This window comes from Thamnophis elegans, chromosome 15 (assembly GCF_009769535.1).
Source record: "Thamnophis elegans isolate rThaEle1 chromosome 15, rThaEle1.pri, whole genome shotgun sequence".
Classification (NCBI taxonomy): domain Eukaryota; kingdom Metazoa; phylum Chordata; class Lepidosauria; order Squamata; family Colubridae; genus Thamnophis; species Thamnophis elegans.
This window is the reverse complement of record NC_045555.1, coordinates 14,256,643-14,283,715: the sequence shown is the minus strand read 5'-3', so window position 1 is coordinate 14,283,715 and position 27,073 is coordinate 14,256,643. Positions and strand designations below refer to the sequence as shown.

At 43.9% G+C, this 27,073-nt stretch overlaps 2 protein-coding genes across 2 annotated transcripts in view; both read left to right on the top strand.

Annotated features, from left to right (window-relative positions):
* The window catches only part of LOC116518328 (vacuolar protein sorting-associated protein 26A), a 176,083-nt gene that overhangs the window by 93,782 nt on the left and 55,228 nt on the right, over positions 1 to 27,073 (top strand). The window lies entirely within an intron of this gene.
* Positions 6 to 4,946, top strand: LOC116518641 (KIF-binding protein-like; the record flags this gene model as incomplete). Its single annotated transcript, XM_032232157.1, is given in 5 exon segments — positions 6 to 63; positions 1,490 to 1,599; positions 3,553 to 3,699; positions 3,701 to 4,127; positions 4,130 to 4,946. Coding segments are annotated over 5 exon segments (1,044 nt in total), but the record flags the coding sequence as incomplete, so codon positions are not given.

Below are 27,073 nucleotides of genomic sequence, written 5' to 3'. Positions count from 1 at the left end.
ATTGTTTAGCAGCTGCCAGTGTCATCATTGGCGAAGCTGGACATATGCCATCTGCAGAAGACAGTAAGTATCCTCATTCCAGTTTTAACTGGGGTGATATGATTTGGCTTAGTGTCAGTGCTAAATGCCTTGCTTTCTTTTCTTGACTCCAGCCATTGTTCCCCTTCATCTTTGTCTCATTCAATCAGTTTCACCATCAAGTTGATTTTTGTAACATTAAAATGAGGGTTCAGTTGAGGGGGGGAAAAGTATAAATATCTCCTTTTAGCAAACTAGAATTTCTTCAGATAGCTTATAAATGTTTCTGCCCCTACTGTTTCTCTTGCATCAGCCAGTAGGAGTAAAAACGGTCAGAGAGAAAATAGCAGCTTGAGAGGAAATTTCACCATGAGCCAGACGTACTCTTCTAGCAGCCATTTCCTCTAAAATCTACCCTGGCCCAGAAATTAATTAACAGGAAAGTGAAGTGAGGGAAAACTTACACTGTGTATGCTTTTGGCTATCCCTAGTAATTTTTACATTATTTTAAATATTCAGGTACATTGAGAAAGTTGGTTATAAGTACTCCAAATAAGACTTTATTTTCATTGTTATGCTTATATCATTGTGAAGGTTTTGGTATGGATTTAGGCTACTGCCATGCTAATGCTAAGGGGGAAATGGCTTTGCTATTTTGCCTTTAGGCAGAAGGAAGGAAGAAAACATTTGATAGGTTCCTTTATTAATATAATTTATATTTGCAATAAACTCTGCTCGTTTTATGTATTATTTTTCCTTGGAGGGTTGATATAGAAATTGATTTAAATTATTTTAATCCTATTACTGTGTTTTCCCGAAAATAAGACAGGGTCTTATTTCCTTTTGACCCCTGAAATAAGCACTTGGCCTTATTTTTGGGAAGGTCTTATTATTTTTGAGGTACGGGAGGCCCCTTAACCTCGGCCCACGGCCTGCGGATCAGCTGATCCAAAGAGGGCCAGATGTTCTGTCTCTATTTCTGCCACTAAGAGAAAGGGCATGGTAGCGAGGGTTTGCAGGAGCGGCCTCTGCAAGGCCGTTCTGTGTGGATGGCAGGTGCATGTGGGGTGCATGTTGCATGTCCCCCCCCCAAGGAAATGGCAGGGACCAGCAGCACATGCATTTAAATATTCTAGGGGAGGGCTTATTTTAGCGTATGCGCTCAAAAACCTCGATTGAGCTTATTATCCAGGGAGGTCTTATCTTCAGGGAAACAGGTTATGTTTCACTTCTAAATTGTGTTTATATCCTGCCTTTCCCAAATGGAAATTCACAGAGCCAAGGAAGTGTCATGAAATTGATCAATGTCGGTATATGGAATAGTTCCAGAATCAGATTTTGGCTATATAATCGGCTATCAATATAGTTATTAAGAATGAAAGTTGGGATTTTGAAATGTTCTTTTCTGAGAAAACTCTTCCAGGTCTAACTGGAGGGGCCAGCTTAACGCATGTTATATTTTTAAAATCAGACGAATCCGAACAAGACCAGCAAGATCTTCGACAGAAAAAAGCTGAAATTGCAAGGTGTTGGATTAAATACTGTTTGAACCTGTTACAGGAAGCCCGAAAGCTGCTTGAGGTATGCAAGGGAACATATGTAAATAACTGTCATTTGTTGCTGTTTACTTTTGTAACTATAAAACCTAAATAATTATACATCTCCTACTGAAACCGAAGCCTTAAGAGAGAAGGAGCCTATTTCATCCTAGCTCTACATTACTTTAAGACTAATTTTCAGTAGCAGTTCTGTATCAATAACTGGATCAGGACAAAGGGGCAAAAATGTGAACGTAGAATTCATTTTTTCTCATATATAGCAATAGCACTTAGACTTACATACCTATTCATAGTGCTTTTACAGCCCTCTCTAAGCAGTTTAGAGAGTCAGCCTATTTGCTTCTAACAATCGGGCTCCTCATTTTACCCACCTCGGAAGGAGGGAAGGAGGAGTCAACCTTGAGCCTGGTGAGATTTGAACTGTTGAACTGCAGCTAGCAGTCAACTGAAGTAGCTTGCACTCTAATCACTGCGCTACCTCGGCTCCCTATGAAGCAATTCTCATATCTTACATGCATATTAATTTACTCCTGCCATTAAGCATGGTACAAACATCTCATTCAAAACTCTTCCCCACCACCAAGCAGCAGTAGACGACGTTACAAAAAATGCTGTGGGATATTAGTGACTTAAGTCAAGTAAGTCATTATCAGTGGAGCAGAAGTGAATGTTAGGGTTTTAAAAAAGGGGGGGAATCCTATGAGTTTTCTTGAGGGGCCTAATTTCTCAGGCAGACGATAAGAAGGGGAGGCTATGGGGCAGTTTTGGATGCTTGTAAGCCACAAATTGCTCATCCTTGAGGTATCTGCTACATCTACAAAGATAGGAACTAGTTAGGTTCTAGAAATTAAGAGTGGCATATAAAAAGCACATACAGGCTTCTGTTTCCGTAACAAACTCTTAATTGTGTGTCTATCAACTATAAGTACAAAAAAGGCAGCATCAGGTACACTTAAAAGAAAAATATACGAATGTGTGATGGTAGGTTTTGCCCGTTCTACTACTTTTGAGTTTAAAGAGATGTTTTAAATAATTTTTGCTTTCAGCCTAATAATTAGTCACAGTTTCTTCATAGAATATTATGCTTGGCTGTTTCTGTGTCTAAATATGCATCTAGAAATTGAAAAAAAAATCCTTGTGCAGAACCAAAGGGCTGCGAGATTGTTGAACTGTACTATGTGCATCTAAAGCAGCAAATTGCTTTTAGCAAAAGTACTGCTTTCTTATTAAAGAATTGGCTGTGTTTGTATAGAACGGTAATGCAATCATTACCATAGTAACTCACACTGCTTGGATTGTTTTGCTGGCACCTCCTGATAGCAGGCATGGCCAACAACCGCTCCCTCTGTGATTTGTTTCCCAAGTCAGATAAAAAAAGAGTTTAGGATTATTTCTGTTGAAGGATTGGAAAAGGATCATATTTAAATATCTAGCACACACAACACAATAAATAAATCATGGCTTCAGGTGGAATCGGGGCACAACCAAATCAGCAGGCATTAAGCAGGACTCATTCATAGTGGTCTGTTAATTTCTTTTCAAGCAGAATGTATACTTGTCAGGCTACCAAAATATATTTCCAGGTATCTTGGCAGATGTGAATAAGTCAGCCTTTCACAAACATTCGCATAAACTGCAAGTGTGAAGTGTACTGCTTTACGAGACTTTCCTTTAGATATAATTCTAGTTTTAATTCGCCTATTTTAGTTGTGATATACGTTATTCGAGTGAAGTCTGAGAAGCTAGTTTGTAATACATAATGTATTGTTGCAAAGCTTAGCTGTAGAGTTGCAAATGAAAGATAGGAAACTCCTTATGGGGAAAAGAAGAAAAAAATGTTGGAACTGGTCTCATTGAAATTATAAACAATTGGAGTGGTCTTTGTCGTACTAAGAACTTAGAACTGTCCTTATGTAAGGAATTAATTCTGTGACATTCAAGCCATTGTTTAAAAATCAATTCTGCTAATTTTTAGGACAATATTGGTGAGCTGGATCCAGACAGGCAAGTGGAACTGAAAGCCCAGCAGGAAAAAGAGGAGGATGAGAAGGAAAAAGAAAGAAAGAAGGCTGTTCTTTTTGGAACGAGTGATTTGTGTGATTCTATTTTGGCCATGGAAGAGGAAAGTGAGTTGTGTGTTTCCATTAGACTTCAAAGAAGCCCGAGAAGTCTTCTTAGTAGGTCAGAACTATGTCAACGAAGCCAAAGAGTTCTTTCAGGTAGATGGGTATGTCACGGATCACATTGAAATTATCCAAGACCACAGTGCTTTATTTAAAGTGCTGGCTTTCTTTGAAGATGATTTTGAGAGGCGTTGCAAGATGCACAAGCGTAGGATCGATATGCTGGAGCCACTGTACTCCGGCTTAAATCCTCAGTATTATCTGCTACTCACTAGACAACTTCAGTTTGAATTGGCAGATACCTATTATGAGATGATGGATTTAAAAGTGGCCATTGGCAATAAACTAGAAGAGCTTGACTCCCACACAGTCAAGAAAATAAATTCGTTGGCTCAGATGGCCATGAAATTCTATGAGCTCTTCTTAGATCACTGAGGAACCCTGATAAGATCTTCCCAGAGATCCTTGAGGAAGATGTCCTACGCCCTGCAATGGTGGCCAAATTCCATATTGCACGCCTTTATGGCAAGCTTATCACTGCAGATGGCAAAAAGCAGCTGGAGAATATGCAGTCCTCCTTGGAATATTACTCATTTCTAGTGGATTATTGTGAGAAGCACACAGATGCGGTCCAAGCTATTGAAACTGAGCTAGAACTGAGTAGAGAAATGGTTGATCTTCTTCCAACCAGAATGGAAAGGCTAAAAGCAAAGCTTTTAACTTCCACATAACTTCTTTTCTCTCCATGGCAGTGTGCAATATTAATATGTCTGTCTAAAAAGAGAGTGTCCCTTAACGGCAGTTTCTTTGTAATAATTGAACAACTTTCCTTTCAAATGCCTGCCGTGACAGGCAGCATGGAACCTATTTCAGACTGAAAACTGTCCAGTGTAGTTGCTCTCCCATACTTCAATATTAAATATACAGTGAGTGGTCAACTGATGCCTCTATACTATTTGCACCCTTCTGACATGCGAGCCTTCCTGCCTTATATTTTTCTCCTGCCACTGCATGGCCAGTTTCCAGCTGCAGTGTTGCTTTCCAGCTGTTTCCTATACTAGGGAACGTTTTGTACAGTCCTAGCTATCAGCATAACTTAGGCACTTGGCTGTGTGGCACTGATCCAGATTTAGATTTAAGATTTTTGTTAACAAATCACTAATTTAATTGTGTCATTTTTGTATATGTTGTCCTTCTATCCCCTTTTAGAGGAATCCGTAAATAAACATACTTGATGGCAAAAATCTCTTGGCATCTTTTGTGTGAGAATTAATCTGTTCACAGCAGTGGAAACTTTCTCTTAATTTCTTCTTCTTTTTTAAATATTCTCTTCAGCTATAGGTTGGGGCCTTTTTTCACTGCACCCTAAATTTTACAAATGTTCATTTGTTTTCATTTTGCATAATCCTAGTCATGGGAAAGATATTTAAAGCAGGAGGAAGAGAGAAATTGATTGGGGAAAAAACCTCAACTTAATTCCTCAGGAATCTCATTTTTTAAATTGATAAATTAAAAAACCCTCCCAATACTGTGGGGAGACAAGCGGAGTATAGAGTTTTGCTTTGTGTAGCAATGTAACATTTCAAGTTAAGATGTTTCCCACATATTTAAAACCTCTTCTGTACATTAAAAGTTATATATACTCCAATTCTCTAGCAATTGAAATTAGTGCTCAAGTGTACATTGCATAGATGTCTGAATGTGCTAAAGTTAAAAGTAATAGATTCTCAGCCCATAATGCAAACATCCTGGGGATATATAAAATCTTCATTAACTCTAATATAGATGGGCTGGAAAGTTCTATTAGGGAAAGAGAAGGAGAAACAGATTTCCCTAGCCACCTGCTTCAGTGCTACAGGGCAAGAGGTGGCAAGTTATCTCATTTCATATCTGTATTGCTAACTAGGGCATACAAAATCTTTGCCAGACCAATTTTTGAATACAGCTCGTTCACCTGGAACCCACGCTGCATATCAGACTTTAACATGATTGAGCGGGTCCAGAGGTATTTCACGAGATACCTCTACTCACAATAGAATTCCCTATGCCATCAGGCTTGAAATTTTGGGCTTGGGACAATCTGGAACTGAACTGCCTGTGGTTCGATCTAAGCATAGTGCACAAAATTGTCTGCTATAATACCTTGCCTGTCAACGACGTCTTAAGCTTCAAGCACAATAATACATAGACAGACAAATAAACAATACAACTCAAGGTAAACCGCTTCAAACTCGATTGCAGAAAATACGAGTTCAGAAAAAAAAGGAACAGATTATAGAAGACCTATTTTCCCACATATCATATCTCCTATTTTGCAAAATAGACTGATCTTTCAAAAAATATTTTTAAAGAAAAAAATACAAAAATCTTGTTTGCAGACGGAAACAAAAGCAGATGACAATACAGATTTGTTACAAATGATAACTAACAATGCAAAAGGTTGTTCCATAGAGAAATATAAAGGAGACTCCAAGGCTCTGGCAGGCCATGAGTTACTGCTCATCTGCTCCTTTATTATGGAGGCAGCTCTGCTATAAAGAGTTTCTAAGTTGTATAAAACAAAAGTGCTAGTACTGAGAACATAGGGGGGGGGGGGGAGGCAATATATTAGCGGTAGATGTTACACGAGAATAAAAGAAACCAACCCTTCCCACCAAGGGCCAGACCAATCAAACTGTTTTTTACACACACACACAATCACAGACACACACACACACACACACACACACACAAACACAGACAGCTTCCTAGCCCAGCAAGGAAGATCAACATCTTTATAAGTCTTCTGATGGCTAAAATAGTAAGCCAAGTCAATTAATTCTGAGACTGCTGTGAAGATGGAACAAACCACTGGTGAAATGTATTTTTTTTTTTGCCACCGGTTCTCTGGGCGTGGCTTGGTGAGGGGGTCATGTGACTGGGTGGGCGTGGCCAACTTTTTTAATTTTTAAAGCATTTTTTACTACTTATTCACCCAAATCGGTAGTAAAAAATGCTTTAAGAAGTGGGGGGGGGGGGGGGGAGAAGGTTCAGCTGTGCCATGCGATCGTGGGAACCTTTTTTTCACTTTTTAAAGCATTTTTCACTACAGGTTCAGGCTAATAGGTGGTAAAAAAAATTATTCAAAAAGTGGGAAAAAAGGTTCCCAAGATCGCACGACACAGCTGATTGTCATGGAACCCTCCCCCCCCACTTTTTAAAGCATTTTTTCCCTGCCGGTTTGGGCGAATAGGCAGGGAAAAAATGCTTTAAAAAGTGGGGGGGGGGGAAGCTTCCAAAGATGTGCGGCTCACAGCTGAGCCACATGATCCTCGGAAGCTTTTTTACTACCAGTTCACAGAACCAACGACAATCATCCCTACCGGATCGTGCAAACTGGTAGCATTTCACCCCTGGAACAAACCCAGTTTCTTTTCTCAGGCTTAGTTCCTTGCCTCTTCCTCTGTTTTCAAAAGACAAATAGTCTTTCTTTCTGGCAGAATGGAGGACTTTGGGTCGGCTAATTCATCCATTTGTGTGATCTCTAGCCTTGTCTCAGGTACTTTGGATGTCTACTAAAACTTAGATGCTGCTATCAGCAACTGTGGGGGTGGGGGGATGACGACTCTGACCACATGAATTGTGAGCCGCCCTGAGCCCCCCCAGGGAAAAGGGCAGCATACAAATAAAGGAAATTCAAATTCAAATTCATCTCTGGAAGAAAGAACATTCTCCAACTACTATGGGAGTATGTAGATGTTTACCTTTAGGGAACCTGAAGAACGAGAGGCCCACATGCTATGGATTAAGGGAGCTGAAACAATAGTGCCTTAACCTTTTCCTGGGGAAGTGAAAAATCCCTCAATGGCTAGGGAGGATTTTTGACAGATATTTATGCACTGAACCAATGGAATAGGGATGCACAAAATGATTCAACCGGTTGTCTCTGTGGAATACCTGGTTTGGAGTGGTTTGCGTCCTGAAACTCAAACGTGAAAATTTGATCGAGATAGAGAATGAATTGTGGTTTTCTTCTGTTTGCAAATGGTTGTTCCAGGCAAACCTGCACAAGCATGGTACAGACAGAGTGGAGGGTTTCCTTGATGACAGCAAGCATTAGTGATATTAATATTGATTGGGGAAGGGGGATAGTCTTGTGATCTAGGCCTCCCAAGAGCATGAAGCAAACTCCTTGTCCCGACAAAAAACCCTTTTATTAATTTACTGTGAATTCTGCTCATTCACATCCAGCAAAGTCTTTCAAGGGAGGATTTACACTCACAGACCTTATCTGGCTTGGAGAGCTGCCAGGCCGATATCTGCAAAACCTGACAAGGAGTCTCAGAGAGTCACGAACCAATTAAGCGAACTCATTGTCTCCTGCAAACTTCACTCCCCTTTCCCTTCTCTTTTATTTCCTCTGGGAGGGGCCATTCATCATCCACCTGTTGCCTTACTCCTAAGTCAACCCCTGTTCTTTAGCTGTTCCCTTCATCTGGCAACTCTGCATGCACACACTGGGAACAGACTCCAGCTGTTTGTCTGCCTCACTGATGTCTGACTCTGAAGGCAGCTGAGAAGTGTCATATGACACTGGCCCAATCTCTGCCTCTGACACAGATCCCTCATCAGAGCCTTCCCCAGACTCCAGCACTGACCCATGTTCCTCCCCAACCTCCTCACTGTCCAACTCTGCTGCCAGCTCTGCTGGCCACTGGCGGGCCACAACAGACAGCAAGTTGACTAAAGGAAGGCAGGAAGGCAATGAAATTTTTGGGAAGATTGACATGCCTTTTGAGACCCATCGAGGAACATAGGAACATAGGTCATGGTTAAGATCATAGGGGCAGTTGTAGAAGGAAAGAGGAGGAGCAAAGACCAGCTCTGCCTTACTCTTCCTGTGAAATCCCTTCAGGAACTCTGGTTTTTATTTTGGCTAAAATCTAGAACTGCAGCAACAACTAGTTTTGTTTCTGACTACTGAACTAAAACAATTTGACAGAACTTCTGATATGTAATGGGCTTGTTTCAGATTTAGCATTTTACGTGTGCCCCTACTATTGAGGTGTGCCTTTTATGTTCATCAAAGCTTTGAGTGTTGAGAACTCAGGAGGCTGCAAGCAAAGTATTATCACCAAATCTCTTACACATTTGGAGAATTCATGGTATATTTAAATTGATCTAACATGTAAAAATTTGAATGCTGTTAATATAACTCCTGTTGCTTGGGTCCCACATATTTCTGTAGGTCTGCTGGATCTTGAAATAATAAATTACATACCTTCCCAAGGCTATTGATTAATCACAGTTTGGTACTATTACACTTGGGTGTGCAGTCAGCCAGATGTTTAGAATGGATTTGGCATTTTTATCTGCCTATTGAGCCCTTTCTAAGGACTTGAGATAGGTAGATGTGGTTGTTTGATGGTATAGATGATTAGGGGATTGGAGGCTAAATATACAATGAACGGTTGCAGGAACTGGGCATGGCTAGTCTAGAGAAGAGAAGGATCAGGGGAGACACAATAGCAGTCTTCTAATATTTCATGGGCTGCCACAGAGAGGGAAGGGGTCAAGCTATTTTCTAAAGCACCTGAAGGCCAGACAAGGAATAATGGATGGAAACTGAACAAGGAGAGAGTCAACCTGGAAATAAGGAGAACCTTCTGATAGAGCAATCAACAGAACAGAAGTTGCCTTCAGAAGTTGTGGAGGCTTCATCACTGGGGGCTTTCAAGAAGAGATTGGACTGCCATCTGTCAGAAATGGTGTAGGGTCTCCTGCTTGGGCTAGATGTCTTACAAAGTCCCTTCCAACTCTGTTAATCTGTTAAAGTTCCATATATAACCCATTAACCAGTTCTTAACAGTCCACAGTGAATCAACATTGAGCTGATTTTATGCCTCTTTCAGAACTTGCAAATGGTCTGACTCTGCACTTATAAATGTGTAGAGTATATCTCAAAACAACGAACAGCTACTTTACATTTAGTTTCTCCACATAGTAGCATAAATAGATTCTAGCATGTTGTTTGCCACTTCCTGTTTGCTCACACTATTCCTCAGTAGATAAATGTGATAGTTTATCAGGCATAACAACTTGCACTTCTTGTCAATCAAAAGATCTATCAATATTTGAGGCCAGATATGACATCTGTTGTGGGGGGAAATTTTTTGACTTTAAAGCGTTTAATATTCTTTTATTAATTTTTTCCATTTTTAAAAAAATTTTGGGTCAGCTACGTGCACAGTTTTATTGACTTTCTAATAAACAAGTGGCATTTTGAAGAAGAAAAGCTTTTGATCCACTGCTTTTGATTTCCATTGGTGGAACAGGGAAGAAGAAAATTTACCAAATCACAATTTTCCTTTGACTTCATTTTTTTAGATACAATTAAAAGGTTTACATTTCAGCTATGATGGAAGGATGAACACAAATCTGTGGTATACAGTTAACAGTTAGCTTCCTCCCATAATTGGGGCTTACCAGGGGTTGTAAAAATCTAATAGATACCTTTCACCCTGGCTTCGCTGATAACGGATAAGAGCCTGTGGCCTAATGGCTAAGAAGTCTGCCTAGTATGTAATATAGCCAGGTTCAAATCCCAGTAAGGGTATGGCTAGCTGATGAGAGCTAAATGGCTTGAAATAGATCTATACTAGTCTCCCTTTATTTATTTATCAGCACAAATAGAAACACACACACACACACACACACACACACACACACACACACACACACACACACATATATATACATATACATATATATATATATATATATATATATATATATATATATATATATATATATATATATATATATATATATATATATATATATATTGGCAGCTAGATTAGTGATGGGTAAATATTGGGGATGAAATTGGAATATTCAAAGAAATGAGTGGTGTAATGAAATTTGGAGTATGGCTACAAATGATAAATTAACAATGGAAAATAAATCTAAAAAAGGGATGATCAAAGCAAACAATTATAATGAAATATGGGGGGATTTTATAAAATCAATATTGGTGGAATAAACCTACTCAAGAATATATGTTGTTTTGGAGGGGATAAGGGCACAATTAGAATATATTGTATATCTTTTCGTTGTTATAGATGAAGAAATATAAGGGGAAAAACAGTGTCTCTAGAGGGTGAGGGATGTGATGTAATATTTGTTTTATTCCAGTTAATATTAATGTTTAAATATGAAGCAAACACCAATTCTGAATTCTTTTTTTTTAACTGAAGCAAATAAAGTTGGTTTAGGATGCACATAAAAACAGATAAGTTGATACCTGTAAAATATTGTAAACCTGTATGTTAAAATAAGTTAATACAAGATAATAACCAACTTTAATGCTCACTGGCTAGTATTATATGATAGTCATCAATTCCTGATACTAATAAGTCTAAAAACCACTTTCTATATCAATATATAGATGACTTGTGTTAATCTACCATATACAGTAGCTTCATGGGTCAATGGGACCTCCCATGAGCTACATTGTTGATGTAGGTCATCTGATATAGTAAGACATTTTGGAATACTGTATCATAAGGTAAAGGTAAAGGTTCCCCTCGCACATATATGCTAGTCGTTCCTGACTCTAGAGGGTGGTGCTCATCTCTGTTTCTAAGCCGAAGAGCCAGCGCTGTCCAAAGACGTCTCTGTAGTCATGTGGCTGGCATGACTAAGTGCCAAAAGGCACACGGAACGCTGTTACCTTCCCACCAAACGTGGTCCCTATTTTTCTACTTGCATTTTTACGTGCTTTCGAACTGCTAGATTGGCAGAAGCTGGGACAAGTAATGGGAGCTCACTCCGTTACACGGTGCTAGAGATTCAAACTGCCGAACTGCCAACCTTTCTGATCGACAAGCTAAGTGTCTTAGCCACTGAGTCCCACTACTGTATCATACAACATCCTAAAATGTGTTGTGGTTCCTTGAGCTCCATGACATGATCTTGAACTGAACATTGCATAATTCAACACCTGGAATTGTTCTGTGGGGTCTCACATGTCTCCTAAATAAATGCTTTCTTTGTTGACTCTGGTATTCTTAAATAGTTTCTTGTAACATTCTTTTTACAATGCTTCAAAGATTTTGAAACCTCTCATCTTGAAAAGACAACTTTGGAGTCGCTTACAACATTTGCTGTAAACAATATGTGGCAACATGAGCCACACAGAAATTTAACGTTAGGCATGCTTCTGGTAATTCCATTTCCCTCTGTTTTCCCAAGAATGTTGAAGTACTGTTCCCTCAAAATGGCAAATGTGGCATCATCATTACCATTGTCCCAATTTGCTCTTTAATAGGCATCATAGCCTTCAGTTTTCTTATTCTGCAGCACTCAGTTGTTTCAGAATGAAAAGGGTGTTCTCCAATGTCATTTCAAAAATTGCCTTTCTTGCATCAATGTAGAGCAGGGGTATTAAACTCAAGGCCTGCGGGCCAGATCTGGCCCACGGAGTGCTTAAATCCGGCCTGTGTGGCTGGCCTGTAAATATTAAAGGACCAGGGGACAGTGCCTCTGCCAGCCCAAACAGGCCACGTTTGTTCCCCCCCTGGCCTAGTTTTGGTCTCTCCGGCTTCCTGCAGGACTCTGCTGACCAAAAATGGGCGATGTGGAGGCCTCAGAAAGCCTCTGCGTGGCCTGTTTTTGGCTAGAAGAAATCTGCTGGAGACTGGGGAGGCCTAAAACGGGTCACGGGGAGGGGGAAGTCTCCTCGTGCCCCGCTTTGGCTAGCAGGATACTGCAGAAGGCGCCCATCCCGTCTCCCCCCCTCTCCCTGCCAGACTGCGGAGAACTACAATGCTTATTAGGCCCTCAAAGAAATCCAGTTTGACACCCCTGATGTAGAATAAAACACACAAGTGCTTTGAATTGCATCTAAAATGTTAGTCTCATCAGAAGCTCCTGAATGCATGGAAGAGAGAAAAGATTGAAGTCTTAGCGCTTTGATCTGTCTCACCACCATGATGGCAAGGAAATGTTTAATTAGGCATCGTTTTTAGAAGATGAACCATTCAAACTCTTTCACTGTTAGAGAAGATGTCCAGAATAACAGAGTATTGTTTTGCTGACTATAGACCTAGCACATTTTCCGTTTAACTTCTCTTGCTATAAACTGTAATCTCAGTATGAAATGTTTTTCAAAGTCTGTGGTACGTTTTCATGACTCATAACTTTCAGATGGAATGCGACATCAAAGAGAGCCACAATTGTAAGGAAAATTCTATTCTGCTGATCCAGTTCTAGGTTTTGGGTAATAAAAGCATTCTCCTGGTGGCAGTGAACTTTCTGAGATCATTTTGTTGATAAATATCTTCTGATGCAATTTTCTCCTGAAACTGAAAATTGGGCTTCTTCTACGTGTTTGATGCCTTCTTGTGGCTTCCAGCTCTCTAGCCTAACTATTTCCCATCCCACAGAATATTATGTGGATAGAATATTAGACCTGAAGAATTTGCAAAAATGCAACAACCTTCTAGAATTATGAGAATATAAGCTATTGTCTCTATTTGTTATCTTAAGGGACATACTAGACAGATTCTCCGAAGCAATAGACTTATATACTGTTTCGTAGTGCTTTACAGCCCTCTCTCTGAGGTTTACAGAGTCAGCCTATTGCCTCAACAATCTGGATCTTCATTTTACTGACCTTTGAAGGATGGATGACTGAGTCAACTTTGTGTCAGTTAGGATCGAATTCCAGGCAGTGGGCAGAGTCAACCTGCAATACTGCATTCTAACCACCATACAATAGTAGTTACCAGGTCAACTGCACTCTGACCAGAAGCCTCAGTGTGAACATTTGTGCCTGAGTATCTCAGATGAGTGACTTTCAGCTTAGATAAGGTGACCAGATTTTAAAATTGGTAAAGCGGGACATCATTGACCGGGGTGTGTGTGTTCTTGATTAAAATTTTTGCCACCCGGCGCTGCAGCTGAGGTGAAGCCGCCAAAGCTCCCACTGGCACCCCTGCCTGTGGCAGCGGCACCGCCGCCTCCCCCTCCGCTCGGAGCACCTGAGCTGGGCACCGCGTTACCCCTGCCGCCGCCGCCTCCTCCTCCGCCATGCTTTTGAGAAGCCATGGGGCCTTTTTTTTCCTGCTCCATCCCCTTCCGCCGCCTTCCTACTAGGTCCCGCGGCCTCATGGCTCCTCAAAAGCACAGTGGGGGAGGAGGGGGCAGGGGTAATGCGGTGCCCAGCTCAAGTGGTCCGAGCAGAGGGGGAGGTGCCACTGCTGCAGGCGGGGGCGCCGGCGGGAGCTTGGCGGCTTCACTTCAGCCGCAGCGTCAGGCAGCAAATGTGGTGGTGCTGTTGGAGGAGGAGGAGGAGGTGGTAGCAGTTATTCTAGTGGCGGCGGGGGCTTTGGGGGTTCACTTCAGCTGCAGCACCAGGCGCAAGCGGCTAGGAGTGGCCGCCCACAAAGGACCTCCCCGGGCTTGCTTTGCTGAACATGGAGCGACTGACGATAGTTTGAGCAGGCACGGCTGGTGCAAACTACCATCAGTCGCCCCGTGCTCATCAAAACAAGTCCGGGGAGATCTTTTGCAGGTGGCCAGTTCTAGCCGCCTGCAAAGGACCTCCCCAGCTTCCGTAGCCTGTGACAATAGAAATCACTGCGTGGCAGTTGCAAACTGCTGAACGGTGTTTTCTTGCCATGTGCGCGGCCATGCGAAAAATCGGGACTTTTTTGAAACACCGCGGGACAAATTATTAATAATTGGGACTGTCCCGCCAAAAGCGGGACGTCTGGTCACTTTAAGCTTAGATAAAGCAACCTTCTTTCCTTTCTCTCTTTTTCTCAATGCTTTACTCTTGATACAATATTTTCATTTGCATGGTAACTGTTGTGTGTGTGAGACCTATGGTGACTTGCACACTTACCTGAAGGGGACAAAGGCTGGGGGGTCAAATTTTGCACCCCTCAGAGAGGGTTCGCAACTTGGGAGTCCTCCTGGATCCACAGCTGTCATTTGACCACCACCTAACGGCTGTGACCAGGGGGGCATTCGCCCAGGTTCGCCTGGTGCGCCAGTTGCGACCCTACCTGAATCGGGAGGCTCTCACAACAGTCACTCGGGCCCTTGTGATCTCTAGGCTGGAATACTGCAATGTGCTCTACATGGGGCTGCCCTTGAAGAGCATCCGGCGGCTTCAGCTAGTTCAGAACGCAGCCGCGCGAGTGATTGCGGGTGCACCTCGATTCACCCGCATAACACCCATCCTCCGCGAGCTGCGCTGGCTGCCTGTCGATCTCCGGATGCGCTTCAAGGTGCTATTAATCACCCATAAAGCCCTACATGGCAGTGGATCTGGATACTTGAGAGACCGCCTTCTGCCAATTACCTCCCTGCGACCAATAAGATCCCATAGACTAGGCCTCCTCCGTATTCCATCGGCCAGCCAGTGTCGGCTGGCAACCACAAGGAGGAGGGCCTTCTCAGCAGTAGCCCCGGCCCTTTGGAACGAGCTCCCCGTGGAGATTCGTACCCTCTCCACCGTCCAAGCCTTCCGCATAGCCTTGAAGAACTGGCTCGCCCGTCAGGCCTGGGGATAAGGATAGTTACCCCTCCCGAATGATGAATGTATGTTGCCTACCATTTTATTACATGTCTTCTATCTTGATGTTTGTGTTCCCCCCTTCCCAGTTTTATGTGAGCCGCCCTGAGTCCCCTCAGGGAAAAGGGCGGCCTACAAATTCTAATAAAACTCAAACTCAAACTCAAACAAAGGTCCTGGAGACAGCAGGCTGGTGGGAAGGCTGGAATGTCTCCAGGACCTAACTGGTTCCCTCTACTATCTCCTCATCTGCTGTGGAGCAGCTGACTCCTCCCATGAGGAGGAGATTACTGTTCATTGGGGCAGCTCCTTGGAGAGCTTAAGTGGTAGTCCACGAGAAATGTTGATGGTCCACAGAAAAATTATTTGCATTTGTTATCAAGTTGGCCATGCCCATCCAATCACATGACCACCTTGCCACGCCCACCCAGCTGGTCATTAGGCAGATCATATTAGTGGTCCGTAGGATTTAAAATTATGAATTTAGTGGTTCCTGAGGTCCAAATGGTTGGTGACCCCTGATCTAGAGGCCAGTAAATACACTTCCATAGCAGCAGACACACTTTCTTACGCCTAAGGCTGGGCTTCCTTGTTCCACCTCAAAGTAAAATCAACCTTAAGAAGGGGGTATTTGCCGGTTCTCCAAACTACTCAAAATTTTCGCTACTGTTTCTCCAGAACCTGTCAGAACCTGCCCCCAGTACATATCTATTGATCTTTGGACTAAAGACGCAGATATATAACCTGGGGTATATAACCTGGCGTATTTCAGATCCACTTATTGGATTTTGGGTCTCATGCTTTTGCCAACCATTCAAATCTGCATATTCCCTCATCATGTCTGGAGGAAAAAGGACACCTGGGGGAACTTGAAGGGATTCACCACCCAGCACTTAACTGTCCCTCTTCCATCAGAGGTGCATTCCAGCCCATTAACCCAACACAATAACTATATTCAAATGGGACACAACGGCGGAGGAAGGTTTCAACGGTAAGTTAATAGCAACTTCACGGATAAATGTGGGTTGTCACGAGGCAGTAAATTATAATTGGAAAACACATTATTTGGTGTAACTTCTCTGTAATTTCTCTCTCCTACTGGTGTTATTTCGGTCTTTGGCTGATGCGCTTTGGGATTCTTCAATAACAGATCAAGGTCGGTGAACAGCCACAGGGCTGGAATTAGAAGGCAAGATTTTGTTTCTTGTTGATTTAAATATTTCAAAGGAACTTGGTGACACCAAAAGGTTTTCCCATAAAACCTTTGCTCTTCTTGCCCTTATGAAGCCATCAATTGTTTTGTTCCTAGCAAAGCTCCAGGTTGCTACAGTGGGCAGCCAAAGCTCCAGTTTGAGAGAAATGGTGGGGAAATTGTAATGGTTGACCAACCTGAGACCCCTAAATAACTCTATTTGCAATTGATCCTCGGGATGATTTAATGTTTTTTTTCAGGGTCAGATCTCACAGGAAATGTTTCAATGTTGGAAGAAATGTCCTTCTGGGTTTAGCTCCAAGTGGGAAAAAGACACTGGAAACATAGAGGCTGCTTGGAAAGAGGGTTCAATGGTGGTTAAGACCAGTGGTGGGTAGCGGTACTAGTCAGGAGCAGCGGTCACCGTACCAGTACGGTGGCTCGTTTGGCCCACACGCCCGCCCGTGTTCCATATCTATTTTTAAGGCAACTGGGCCAATTGTGCACGCATGGACAACATGCAATGCCTGTGTGACCTCTGACAAGCAGCTAGGTGGAGTGCGCATGTGTGTGCAATGCATGTCAGGCACGCTCACAGTACACATACAGCATGTGCATGATCAGACCACGAGCAGCGTACCAGTAGTGAAGATAAGAGCAACCCACCACTGGCCAAGATCACATGATTTGAGGTCCTGAACAGAAAAATGCTTCAAGATGTTGGATGAAGAAGAGAGAGAAAAAGGGGACTTGCTGGGTTTTTTATACTCCGTTCGGCCCCACCTCTCTGTTTCCTGTTCTTATGTAGGAAATATATTCTGATTGGTTGTCAGACTCCCATGGGGCCATGCAGGGGCAACTCTTTAGCTTGTGTTTTGAGTCCAAGTTTGGTTGAGTTCCCAGATGCCCTGTGGTGAGTTGGGTAAAGGGCTAATACTATCATGCCTTAATCCCGTCACCCTGGAGCTGAAGGGGGACTCTTTGTTATGTACCTTCGAGACCGCCTACTGCCACATACCTCCCAACGGCCAGTAAGATCCCACAGATTGGGCCTCCTTCAGATGCCATCAGCCAGACAGTGCCGGCTGGCGGTCCCCCAGAGGAGAGCCTTCTCTGTGGCTGCTCCGACTATTTGGAATCAGCTACCCCCCAGAGATCCGGACCATACCCACTCTCATGGCCTTCAGGAAAGCTGTTAAAACGTGGCTGTTCCGGCAGGCCTGGGGCTGTTGACCTCACTGTTGAGGTCCAGCCCCGATTAGAATGAATGCATGTCGATTTGTGATTTTAAACTGTCTCTTTTTTCTTATTTTTTTTTCTTTCTCTTTTTTCTTATTTTGTAAGCCGCCCGGAGTCCTTCGGGATTGGGCGGCATATAAATTTTAATAATAAACAAACAAACAAACAAACAAACGTAGAATAGACTGGCTCAGGCATTTTAATGGCCCATTAAGAAAAGTGGGAGCTATTAAGAGTGAGTCTGTTTCCTACCTAAAAACATGTTTCTCCATTTCTTATCCAGGGAAATGTAATATTCTGCCTTTTCAATATTTCCCAAGATATTTCATTTTTCTAGAAGAGGGCTGGGTTTTCACTTCCTACAGTTGATCAACCTGAGAGCCCTGAATAACTCTATTTGCAATTGACTCTCTGGATGATTGAGAAATTGAAGCTGGTTTAGTGCTTTTTTTCAAGGTCAGATCTCATAGGAACGTTTGTTCCATTACTGATCAATTTTAGCTAGATTCCATGCTGGATTATCCTTTCCCCCTCTTTTAATGGGAGGGGGTGGATTGACTAGGGTCCTGCTAAATTTCCCCTTCCAGGGAAAAGAAAACCGGTGACTCTTCAGAGAAATTTGCCCAATGGGAGGAATTTCCCCAATGCCTTTCCTTGGGATTAATGTGACATCGTGGTAACTAGGCACACTGCATGGAGGGAATCTATCTGTGAGATGCTTACGATTTGACACTGACTTGAAAGCGAATAATCAATCAATGAATGGATAATTATAAAATTCTATGTTGAAGTTTTATATACTTTTTAAAATTGTGTGTGTGTGTGTGTGTGTGTGTGAGAGAGAGAGAGAGAGAGAGAGAGGGTGGGAGGGAGAGAGGAAGGGAGAGAGAGAGAGGGAGGGAGGGAGAGGGAGAATAGTATGTATATATGTTGTGAGACCCCTTATGTGGTTATTTCAGGACCAAGCTCTTTCTTGGTAAACCTCAATGGATACTATGAGACTTTTTTCCAGTGGTGAAATTCAATTTTTGAAAATACCAGTTCTGTGGGCATCACTTGGTGGGCGTGGTGTGGCTTTGTGGGCGTGGCAGGGGAAGGATATTGCAAAATCTCCATTCCCTCCCCACTCTGGGGCCAGCCAGAGGTGGCATTTGCCGGTTCTCAGAACTACTCAAAATTTCCACTACCAGTTCTCCAGAATCTGTCAGAACGTGCTGGGTTTCACCCTTGCATATTTCCAAGGAAACCTGAAAGAAACGCACTGCTACAGAGTTAAATGAAAGTAGGAAAAGTGTTCCATAATTTACTGAATAGATCAACCTCTAAATACTAACATCGTTCTCTTTTTAAAAATCCACAGAATATTGCAGATGGAGCACTTTAGCACTAATTTTACTTTGCAGCAATAAGGGTAGGAAATTCATGATTTAGTTGCTAAATATAAAAAAAATCAGAATGTAATATCGTGTAAAATTAAAACTGAGAATTCTACAAGTTTCTACAGTAGACTTCAGAAAAGACTGATTCCCTCCATGATACCCTAAATAATCTGACATCTGAATAGGGCAATAGCCACCAAACGCTTTACTTTACACAAGAGTACACTATAAGGCAGCAAAATGCCTTCATTTTCTTTACAGAAGGAAACTAATCTCAAGTCTGAACTCTGGCATATGGCATCTTATCTTGCACAAACTGCCCCACTTATGACCATCCCAGCATCCCTGTGATCACATGATCAAAATTCAGTTGCTTGGCAACCGGTTTGCAGTTACGATGGTTGCAGTGTTCCTGGGCACACAATCATCCTTTGCAACCTTCCCAGCCAGCTTCTGACAAACAAAGTCAGTAGTGGAAGCTGGATTCACTTAATGGCTGCATCGATTCACTTAACAAATGTGGCCAAAAGGTCATAAAATCAGGCATGACTCACTTAATAGCTGCCTTGCTTAGCAATGAAAATTCTGGTCCCAATTATGGTTGTAAGTCGAAGACTAGTTGTATATAAAAAGGTAAAGGTTCCCCTCGCACATATGTGCTAGTCGTTCCCAACTCTAGGGGGCAGTGCTCATCTCCATTTCAAAGCTGAAGAGCCAACGCTTCCAAAGATGGTACTGTGGTCATGTGGCCAGCATGATTAAAGGCACGAAAAGCTGTTACCTTCCCACCAAAGGTGGCCCCTGTTTTTCTACTTGCATTTTTTACGTGCTTTCGAACTGCTAGGTTGGCAGAAGCTGGGACAAGTAACGGGAGCTCATTCCCTTACGCGGTGCTAGAGATTCAAACCGCTGAACTGCCAACCTTTCTGATTGACAAGCTCAGCATCTTAGCCACTGAGCCACCACATCCCTGATGGTATATGTATGTATCTTAAAATAGATTGTTTTTATTGGACATCTGAGCAAATATTTAAGAAAGTTTGGAATTATTCTTGGAAGTAAAGATGATAATGGCGACCAGTGCCCTGCTTTGTAGCCTGCAGTTAACAGAACTGCTATTTCTAAGATGATGCAAATCCTCACTGCAGAAAGGAGTCGCAATGCAGCTCCATATTCTATAGAGTCTCATAAAGGTGCATAAACTGGGCTGCAAGTAGTTATTGTTGTGTTTTTATTTAATGCACGACTTGCAACACATATGCTTAACATCCACTGTAGCCTCAGAATGAAGCAATCTGAACAAGAAACAAGGGGATTACGGAAATCATCCATTAACTGCTAACCCACAAAGGCCCGAAAAGAAATATGCAGAAATCTCCACTGCACGTAGGCTTATTTTCCAGAAAAACAGATGAGATAGACTAGATCCTTCAGAAGTGCAGATAGGATTCATAAAATTAAACAATTCAATTTACATTAAATACTATCCAGCCCAGAAGAGCTAATTATCAGAAGAAAGGCTAATCTTTTTTAGGACTAAATATGGGTCTGTAAAGATCTAGATCACCACTGGGGGCAGCAAAGGAATATATAAAACCCTAGCTCTTTGCTGCCATCTACTGACCATCTGGACTTTTGCAGCCCTACCACTGGTATCAAGGAGATGAATGCGGTCAATGATCAGTCCACAAAACATCTTACCTACAGAACACTTATATTGATTAACAATTAGGTCAACAGATCAATCAGACAAGCTGCTGTCCATCTCACATATCACAAAATTTGGCCATACTTCAAGACATGGAATCAACTGAAAGGAAATTTTTAAATAAAAATTTGGTCAGAGTGGCCAGGATTTTAAGTACATGTGGAACTAGCAGTCAATGTAAAATGGACAACATAATAAAACGTGTTTGGTGTTCGAGGTCGCCTTCATCATATGGGCAAAGCATGGAATGGAACGTGAAGTTTCATTAAATAGCAATAGCACTGAGACTTATATACTGCTTCACAAGTGCTTTACAGCCCTCTCTCAGCGGTTTACAGAGTCAGCACATTTCCCCAGATTGTTGGGGGCAATATGCTCACCAGTGGTGGGTTTCAAAAAATTTTGGAACCTCTTCTGTCGGTGTGGCCTGCTTTCCGGGTCCACAGGTGGAACCTCTTCTAACCGGTTCAGTAGATTTGACGAACCGGTTCTACCAAACCGGTGTGAACCGGTAGGAACCCACCTCTGCTGCTGACTCTGTAGTGTAAACCACTTAGAGAAGGCTGTAAAGCAGCATATAAGTCTAAATGCTATTGTTATTAGAGCAAACTGATTCTGACCAAATTGATAAAAAGAATATTCACGAGGGACATATTCTGATTGTCTCCAATGTTACCTAAAACTAAGAACTTGTAGGTAAATAAAATGGACAGCCTCCACAACCCCCTGCAAGGGTTCAGAAAGAATAGGGTAAGAGCTTCTGCCAAAGGTTTCAACAGATACTAGCAAAAAGAACCAATATTATTAATTGCCTCGTTCATTTATTTCAAAACATGAAAACTGTACTGAACAGTTGGGATCAGTGTACAAAATGAACATAGATTCTTAATATTGGTGGCAGTGTGTGAGACATCACTTACTGGCTCTCACCAAAGCCACGGACGGTTTCCAGAAAATAAAATAAAAATCATTGGTGATAAAATGTGAATTTTTAACTTTGCTTTTCTTAAGCTCTGGCTTGCAAACGGACATTAAAATGGTTTGATTTTCTGATTGATTGGGCTCTGCATTAGATGATTTTATGTATGTCAATATTGAGAATTGAGAGCATCAAATGTTGAAATTTTCTGTCACCTAAAATTATCAAGAGTACAAGAACACATTCATCATGTAGTTTGCCTTCTCTATCCGAAAGAATGGTGTATTATATAATGTGTATTATAGAATGGTGTATTATATATAATACTTTATATAAAGCTAGATTTCTAAAAATTAGCTGTTGATTTTGCAGATGTCCGCTAATTCTAATTTTTAAAAACGTTAGGTTTTTTTTTTTTAGATATTCTGTCTGTCTGCATATTTTTGCTTGTCTTAAAAGTAAACGTCGCACATATACTATTTAAGCAAGGTAACAATGCAAGTTGCGCACACAGGTTCTATAGCACATCTTCAGTCTCATAAATTCTTTAAGATTGGTTTCAGGTTAACAGTTATTCTGGTATTTTGCAGTTTGCCTTCTAAAACGACTCAGAGCTAATTTTGCATCACCATTTCTTGAAGTTAACCGTTTCCTCGCTCTCCAGTATATGGTATGCACACATGTGGAGAGTGGATTGAATCATTAGCAACACGTGGAAGAAATTGTTGTATTTGGCAACCGGCTGCATGTGATCTGATTTTTTTTTAAAAAATCAGCCCAACTATCAGCAACAGTTTCATTGCACTCGGTGGCAGGACTGCTCACCTGCCATTCTTTTGAATTGGCACTTGAGATGGCCAATGGAGGAACATTAAAACACTGCCCTCTTTCCTTGCCATGTTTACATTTTAAGTTTTTGCCCCCCTAAAAACAGATTTCTTCTAGAGCAGGGGTCACCAATCTTTCGGACCTCAGGGACAACTAAATTCATAATTTTAAATCCTGCGGACCACTAGGTTTAATAGGTTTAGGTTTATTGGGATTTATATGCCGCCCTTTTCCCTGAGGGGACTCAGGGCGGCTTACAACCACAGGGGAGGGGGGTGCAAGGTCAGAAACAGAACAATATGTGCACAAAGAAAAAATAATAAAACACAACTTTCATTCAGCAATCAAACACTCGGGCGGGTAATTGGAAACCTATCCCCAGGCCTGCTGGGAGAGCCAGATCTTGAGGGCTGCGCGGAAGGTCTGGATAGTGGTGAGGGTACGGATCTCCATGGGGAGCTCGTTCCACAGGGTCGGGGCAGCAACAGAAAAGGCTCTCCTCCGTGTGGTCGCCAGTCGACATTGACTGGCAGATGGGATTCGGAGGAGGCCCAGTCTGTGCGATCTAATTGGTCGATTTAGGGAGGTAATCGGCAGAAGGCGGTCTCTCAAGTACCCAGATCCACTACCATGGAGTGCTTTAAAGATGGTCATCAGTATCCTGAAGCGCACCCGGAGACCAACAGGTAGCCAGTGCAGCTCGCGGAGGACAGGTGTAACGTGGGCGAACCGCGGTGCGCCCACTATCACTCGCGCGGCTGCATTTTGGACTAGCTGTAGTCGCCGGATGCACCTCAAGGGCAACCCCATGTAGAGCCCATTGCAGTATTCCAGTCTAGAGATCACAAGGGCTCGAGTGACTGTTGTGAGAGCCCCCCGGTCTAGGTAGGGCCGCAACTGGCGGACCAGGCGAACCTGGGCAAATGCCCCCCTGGTCACAGCCGACAGCTGGTGATCAAAAGTCAGCTGTGGATCCAGGAGGACTCCTAAGTTGCGGACCCTATCTGAGGGGTATAAAATTTGACCCCCCAGCCTAAGCGTTGGTGTATTAGCCAAATTATTGGGGGGGGAGCACAACAGCCACTCGGTTTTATCCGGGTTGAGTACCAGTTTGTTAGCACTCATCCAGTTCTTAACGGCCTCCAAACCCTGGTTCATCACGTCCACCGCTTCATTGAGTTGGCACGGGGCGGACAGATACAATTGCGTATCGTCCGCATATTGATGGTATTTTATCCCGTGCCTCCGAATGATCTCGCCCAGCGGTTTCATGTATATGTTAAATAGTAGGGGGGATAGGACCGAACCCTGAGGTACCCCACATGTTAGGGGCCTCAGGGACGATCTCTGCCCCCCGACCAACACCGACTGCGACCTGTCCGAGAGGTAGGAGGAGAACCACCGCAGAACAGTGCCTCCCACTCCCACCTCCCGCAGTCGTCGCAGAAGGATACCATGGTCGATGGTATCGAAAGCCGCTGAGAGGTCAAGGAGAACCAGGATGGACGCATAGCCTCCATCTCTGGCCCTCCAGAGATCATCGGTCAATGCGACCAAAGCGGTTTCTGTGCTGTAACCAGGTCTGAAGCCGGACTGGAAGGGGTCAAGATAACTAGCTTCCTCCAAGGCCCGTTGAAGCTGAAAGGCCACCACCTTCTCGACAACCTTCCCGATAAAGGGAAGGTTGGAGACAGGACAAAAGTTGTTTAAGATGGCTGGATCTAACGATGGTTTCTTCAGGAGGGGTCTCACCACCGCCGTTTTAAGTACGGCGGGGAAGTGCCCCTCCCGAAGGGAGGCGGTGACAACCGCCTGGATCCAGCCATGTGTCACCTCCCTGCTGTTAGCCACCAGCCAGGAGGGACACGGGTCCAAAATACAAGTGGAGGCACTTACAGCTCGAATGGCCTTGTCCACATCCCCAGAGGCAACTTCCTGGAACTCAACCCAGAGCTGATGTGACAAATGATCCTCCTGTGACTCAGCTGGACCTACTGCGGTGGAGTCCAAGTCCGATCGAAACCGAGCTACTTTGTCCGCCAAGAATTGAGCATAATCCTCAGCCCTACCCTGCAAGGGGTCTCCCGCATCCCTCCTATTGAGGAGGGAGCGGGTTATCCTAAACAGGGCGGCTGGGCGCGACTCGGCGGACGCAACCAAGGCAGAAATATATGATCTTTTTGCGGTTCTTAATGCTCGGACATAGTCCTTGGTGCAGGTAGTCAAGAGTGCTCGGTTCGCCTCGGACCTATCGGACCTCCACTGGTGCTCTAGGCATCTCCTCCGGCGTTTCTTCTCCCGGAGTTCCTCGGTGAACCAGGGAGCTCTCTGGGATCCACTGACCCGGAGGGGCCGTAGTGGCGCAATCCGGTCGAGAGACTCCGACGCCGCCGAGTACCAGGCGGCAGCCAGAGTCTCCGCCGAACTGTGGGCGAGAGTATCAGGAATAACCCCAAGCTCCGTCTGGAACCTCAAAGGGTCCATAAGTCGCCTGGGGCGGAACCACCTGGTCGGTTCCTCCTCCCTACGGTGGGGGTTTGGCCTCCGGAAGTCAAGCCTCAGTAGGCAATGGTCTGACCACGACAGGGGTATGATCTCATTACCCTTCAGACCAAGATCACACATCCACTGCTCCGAGAGAAATACGAGGTCGAGCATGTGACCCGCTGCATGGGTTGGGCCCCGAATTACTTGGGTCAAGCCCATGGCTGTCATGGAAGCCATGAACTCCTGCGCCCCATCAGAGCGTTCACCGAGCGATGGCAAGTTGAAATCCCCCAGAACTATAAGCCTGGGGAACTCAACCACCAGCTCGGCTACTGACTCGAGGAGCGAGGGGAGGGATGCTGCAACGCAGTTGGGAGGCAGGTACGTTAGCAGCAAACCCACTTGACCCTTGAGGTCCAACTTTATCAGCAGAGACTCACACCCGACAAGCTCCGGAGCAGGGACCCTACGAGGTAACAGAGACTCCCGGATTACAATAGCCACACCGCCACCCCTTCCCTGGGCTCTCGGCTGATGAAGCACCTGAAATCCCTCTGGGCACATCTCTACAAGGGGGACTCCTCCTTCTGTGCCCAGCCAGGTTTCAGTAATACATGCCAGGTCTGCCCTCTCGTCAACAATTAAGTCCCGGACGAGGGGAGCTTTGTGAACAACAGACCTGGCATTTAGCGACAACAGCCTGAGACCAGGGTCCTGACTACTCGCGCCATCTGGTCTTGGAGTGGGACTCCTAGGGCCGGAAGGAGGGATCTCTGTAATGTAGCGAACCCTCCTTCCCCGGTAATGGCCAGCCCTAAGGTCCCCGCCGTATCTGCCTCTCCCTGTCACGACCGCTATGCTCCGACCCACTCCCATGTCCATGGTCCCCCCAACCACCCCAGTACCCCCCGCCTTCCCCAGCAGGTCCTCCGAGTCAAACATTCTCATTTATCCACACTAACAATTCCCACGTAAAAAATTTAAAACATATAAAATACAAGGGTAACAATTACTAAAAGTGGGCCATTCATTCAAGTCCAGCCAACTCCCATACACTCAACATACTATTTAAAATTGCGCAGCTATAATATATAATAATATGGAAACAGTGGAGGAAGCGATGGTCTGCTCCTCTCCCTTCTTATGTCCTGGGGAAATGTCCTTAGCCACCAAATCAAAAGTACGTAGTATATAAGGTGGCTGTATACGAATAAGATTGAATGTAAAGCTCCAAAATTTGTAAACGGTAGCCATGTAGTCCTACCCCACTGGTGGAGGTTAGCGGGCTGTATGTTCAAAAGTCTCTTTCCCAAAGATGTATAAAGGCCCCAATGTAGGAGACCAGAGTTCGAGGCTGACTTGCACCGCTCTTGCAAATGGAAGGAAAAATGCTGATATTTTCGAGGCTCAGTTCTTGTCCCTGCAGCCGCCATCCTCTATCGCTCCCTGCCAGTTGGCCACAGTCCTACTCCTCCTAATGGTTAAGTAAGCAGGGAGCAAGGTCCGGAGGGGGCTACAATGATGATAAATAGTAAGCAGCAGATGGTAAATAATAAAGTAGGTAACAGATAGTAAGTGAGCAGAGATAGGTCCGAGGGGGGGGGGCATCTAGGACAGCAGCAAGCACAGCTATTCAATCTGTAAATTCAATGCAGCCTCCGACAGCCCCCTTCTTTAAAGTAAACTAAGTTAGAAAATTAGCCCCTCTCAGCTCACTGGTCACCAAGACTCACAGTCACAGTCACAATCACTCAGCTCCAGCGAAGTCCGGAAAGGAGGATGTAATAATGTAATGCTGTGAGTCAGCTGTTTGGCGCCGCCATTTCCTCCATGCTTTCCTCCACGCTTTCCTTCCAACTTCAGCAGCTGCTGTTCCGCTGCTCTGGGATGACTAATAGGACCAGGGGCCAGCAAATAATTGGCCAGGGGGCTCACCAGCAGCACCAGGGGCTTCCAGAAAACCACAGATGGTAAAGTGGTAGGGGAGGCTCCGAACGCCCGCGCGCCGCTCTCACCGCCGCGCGCCGCCGTCGCCGCCGTCCTCGCACAGTTGGATAA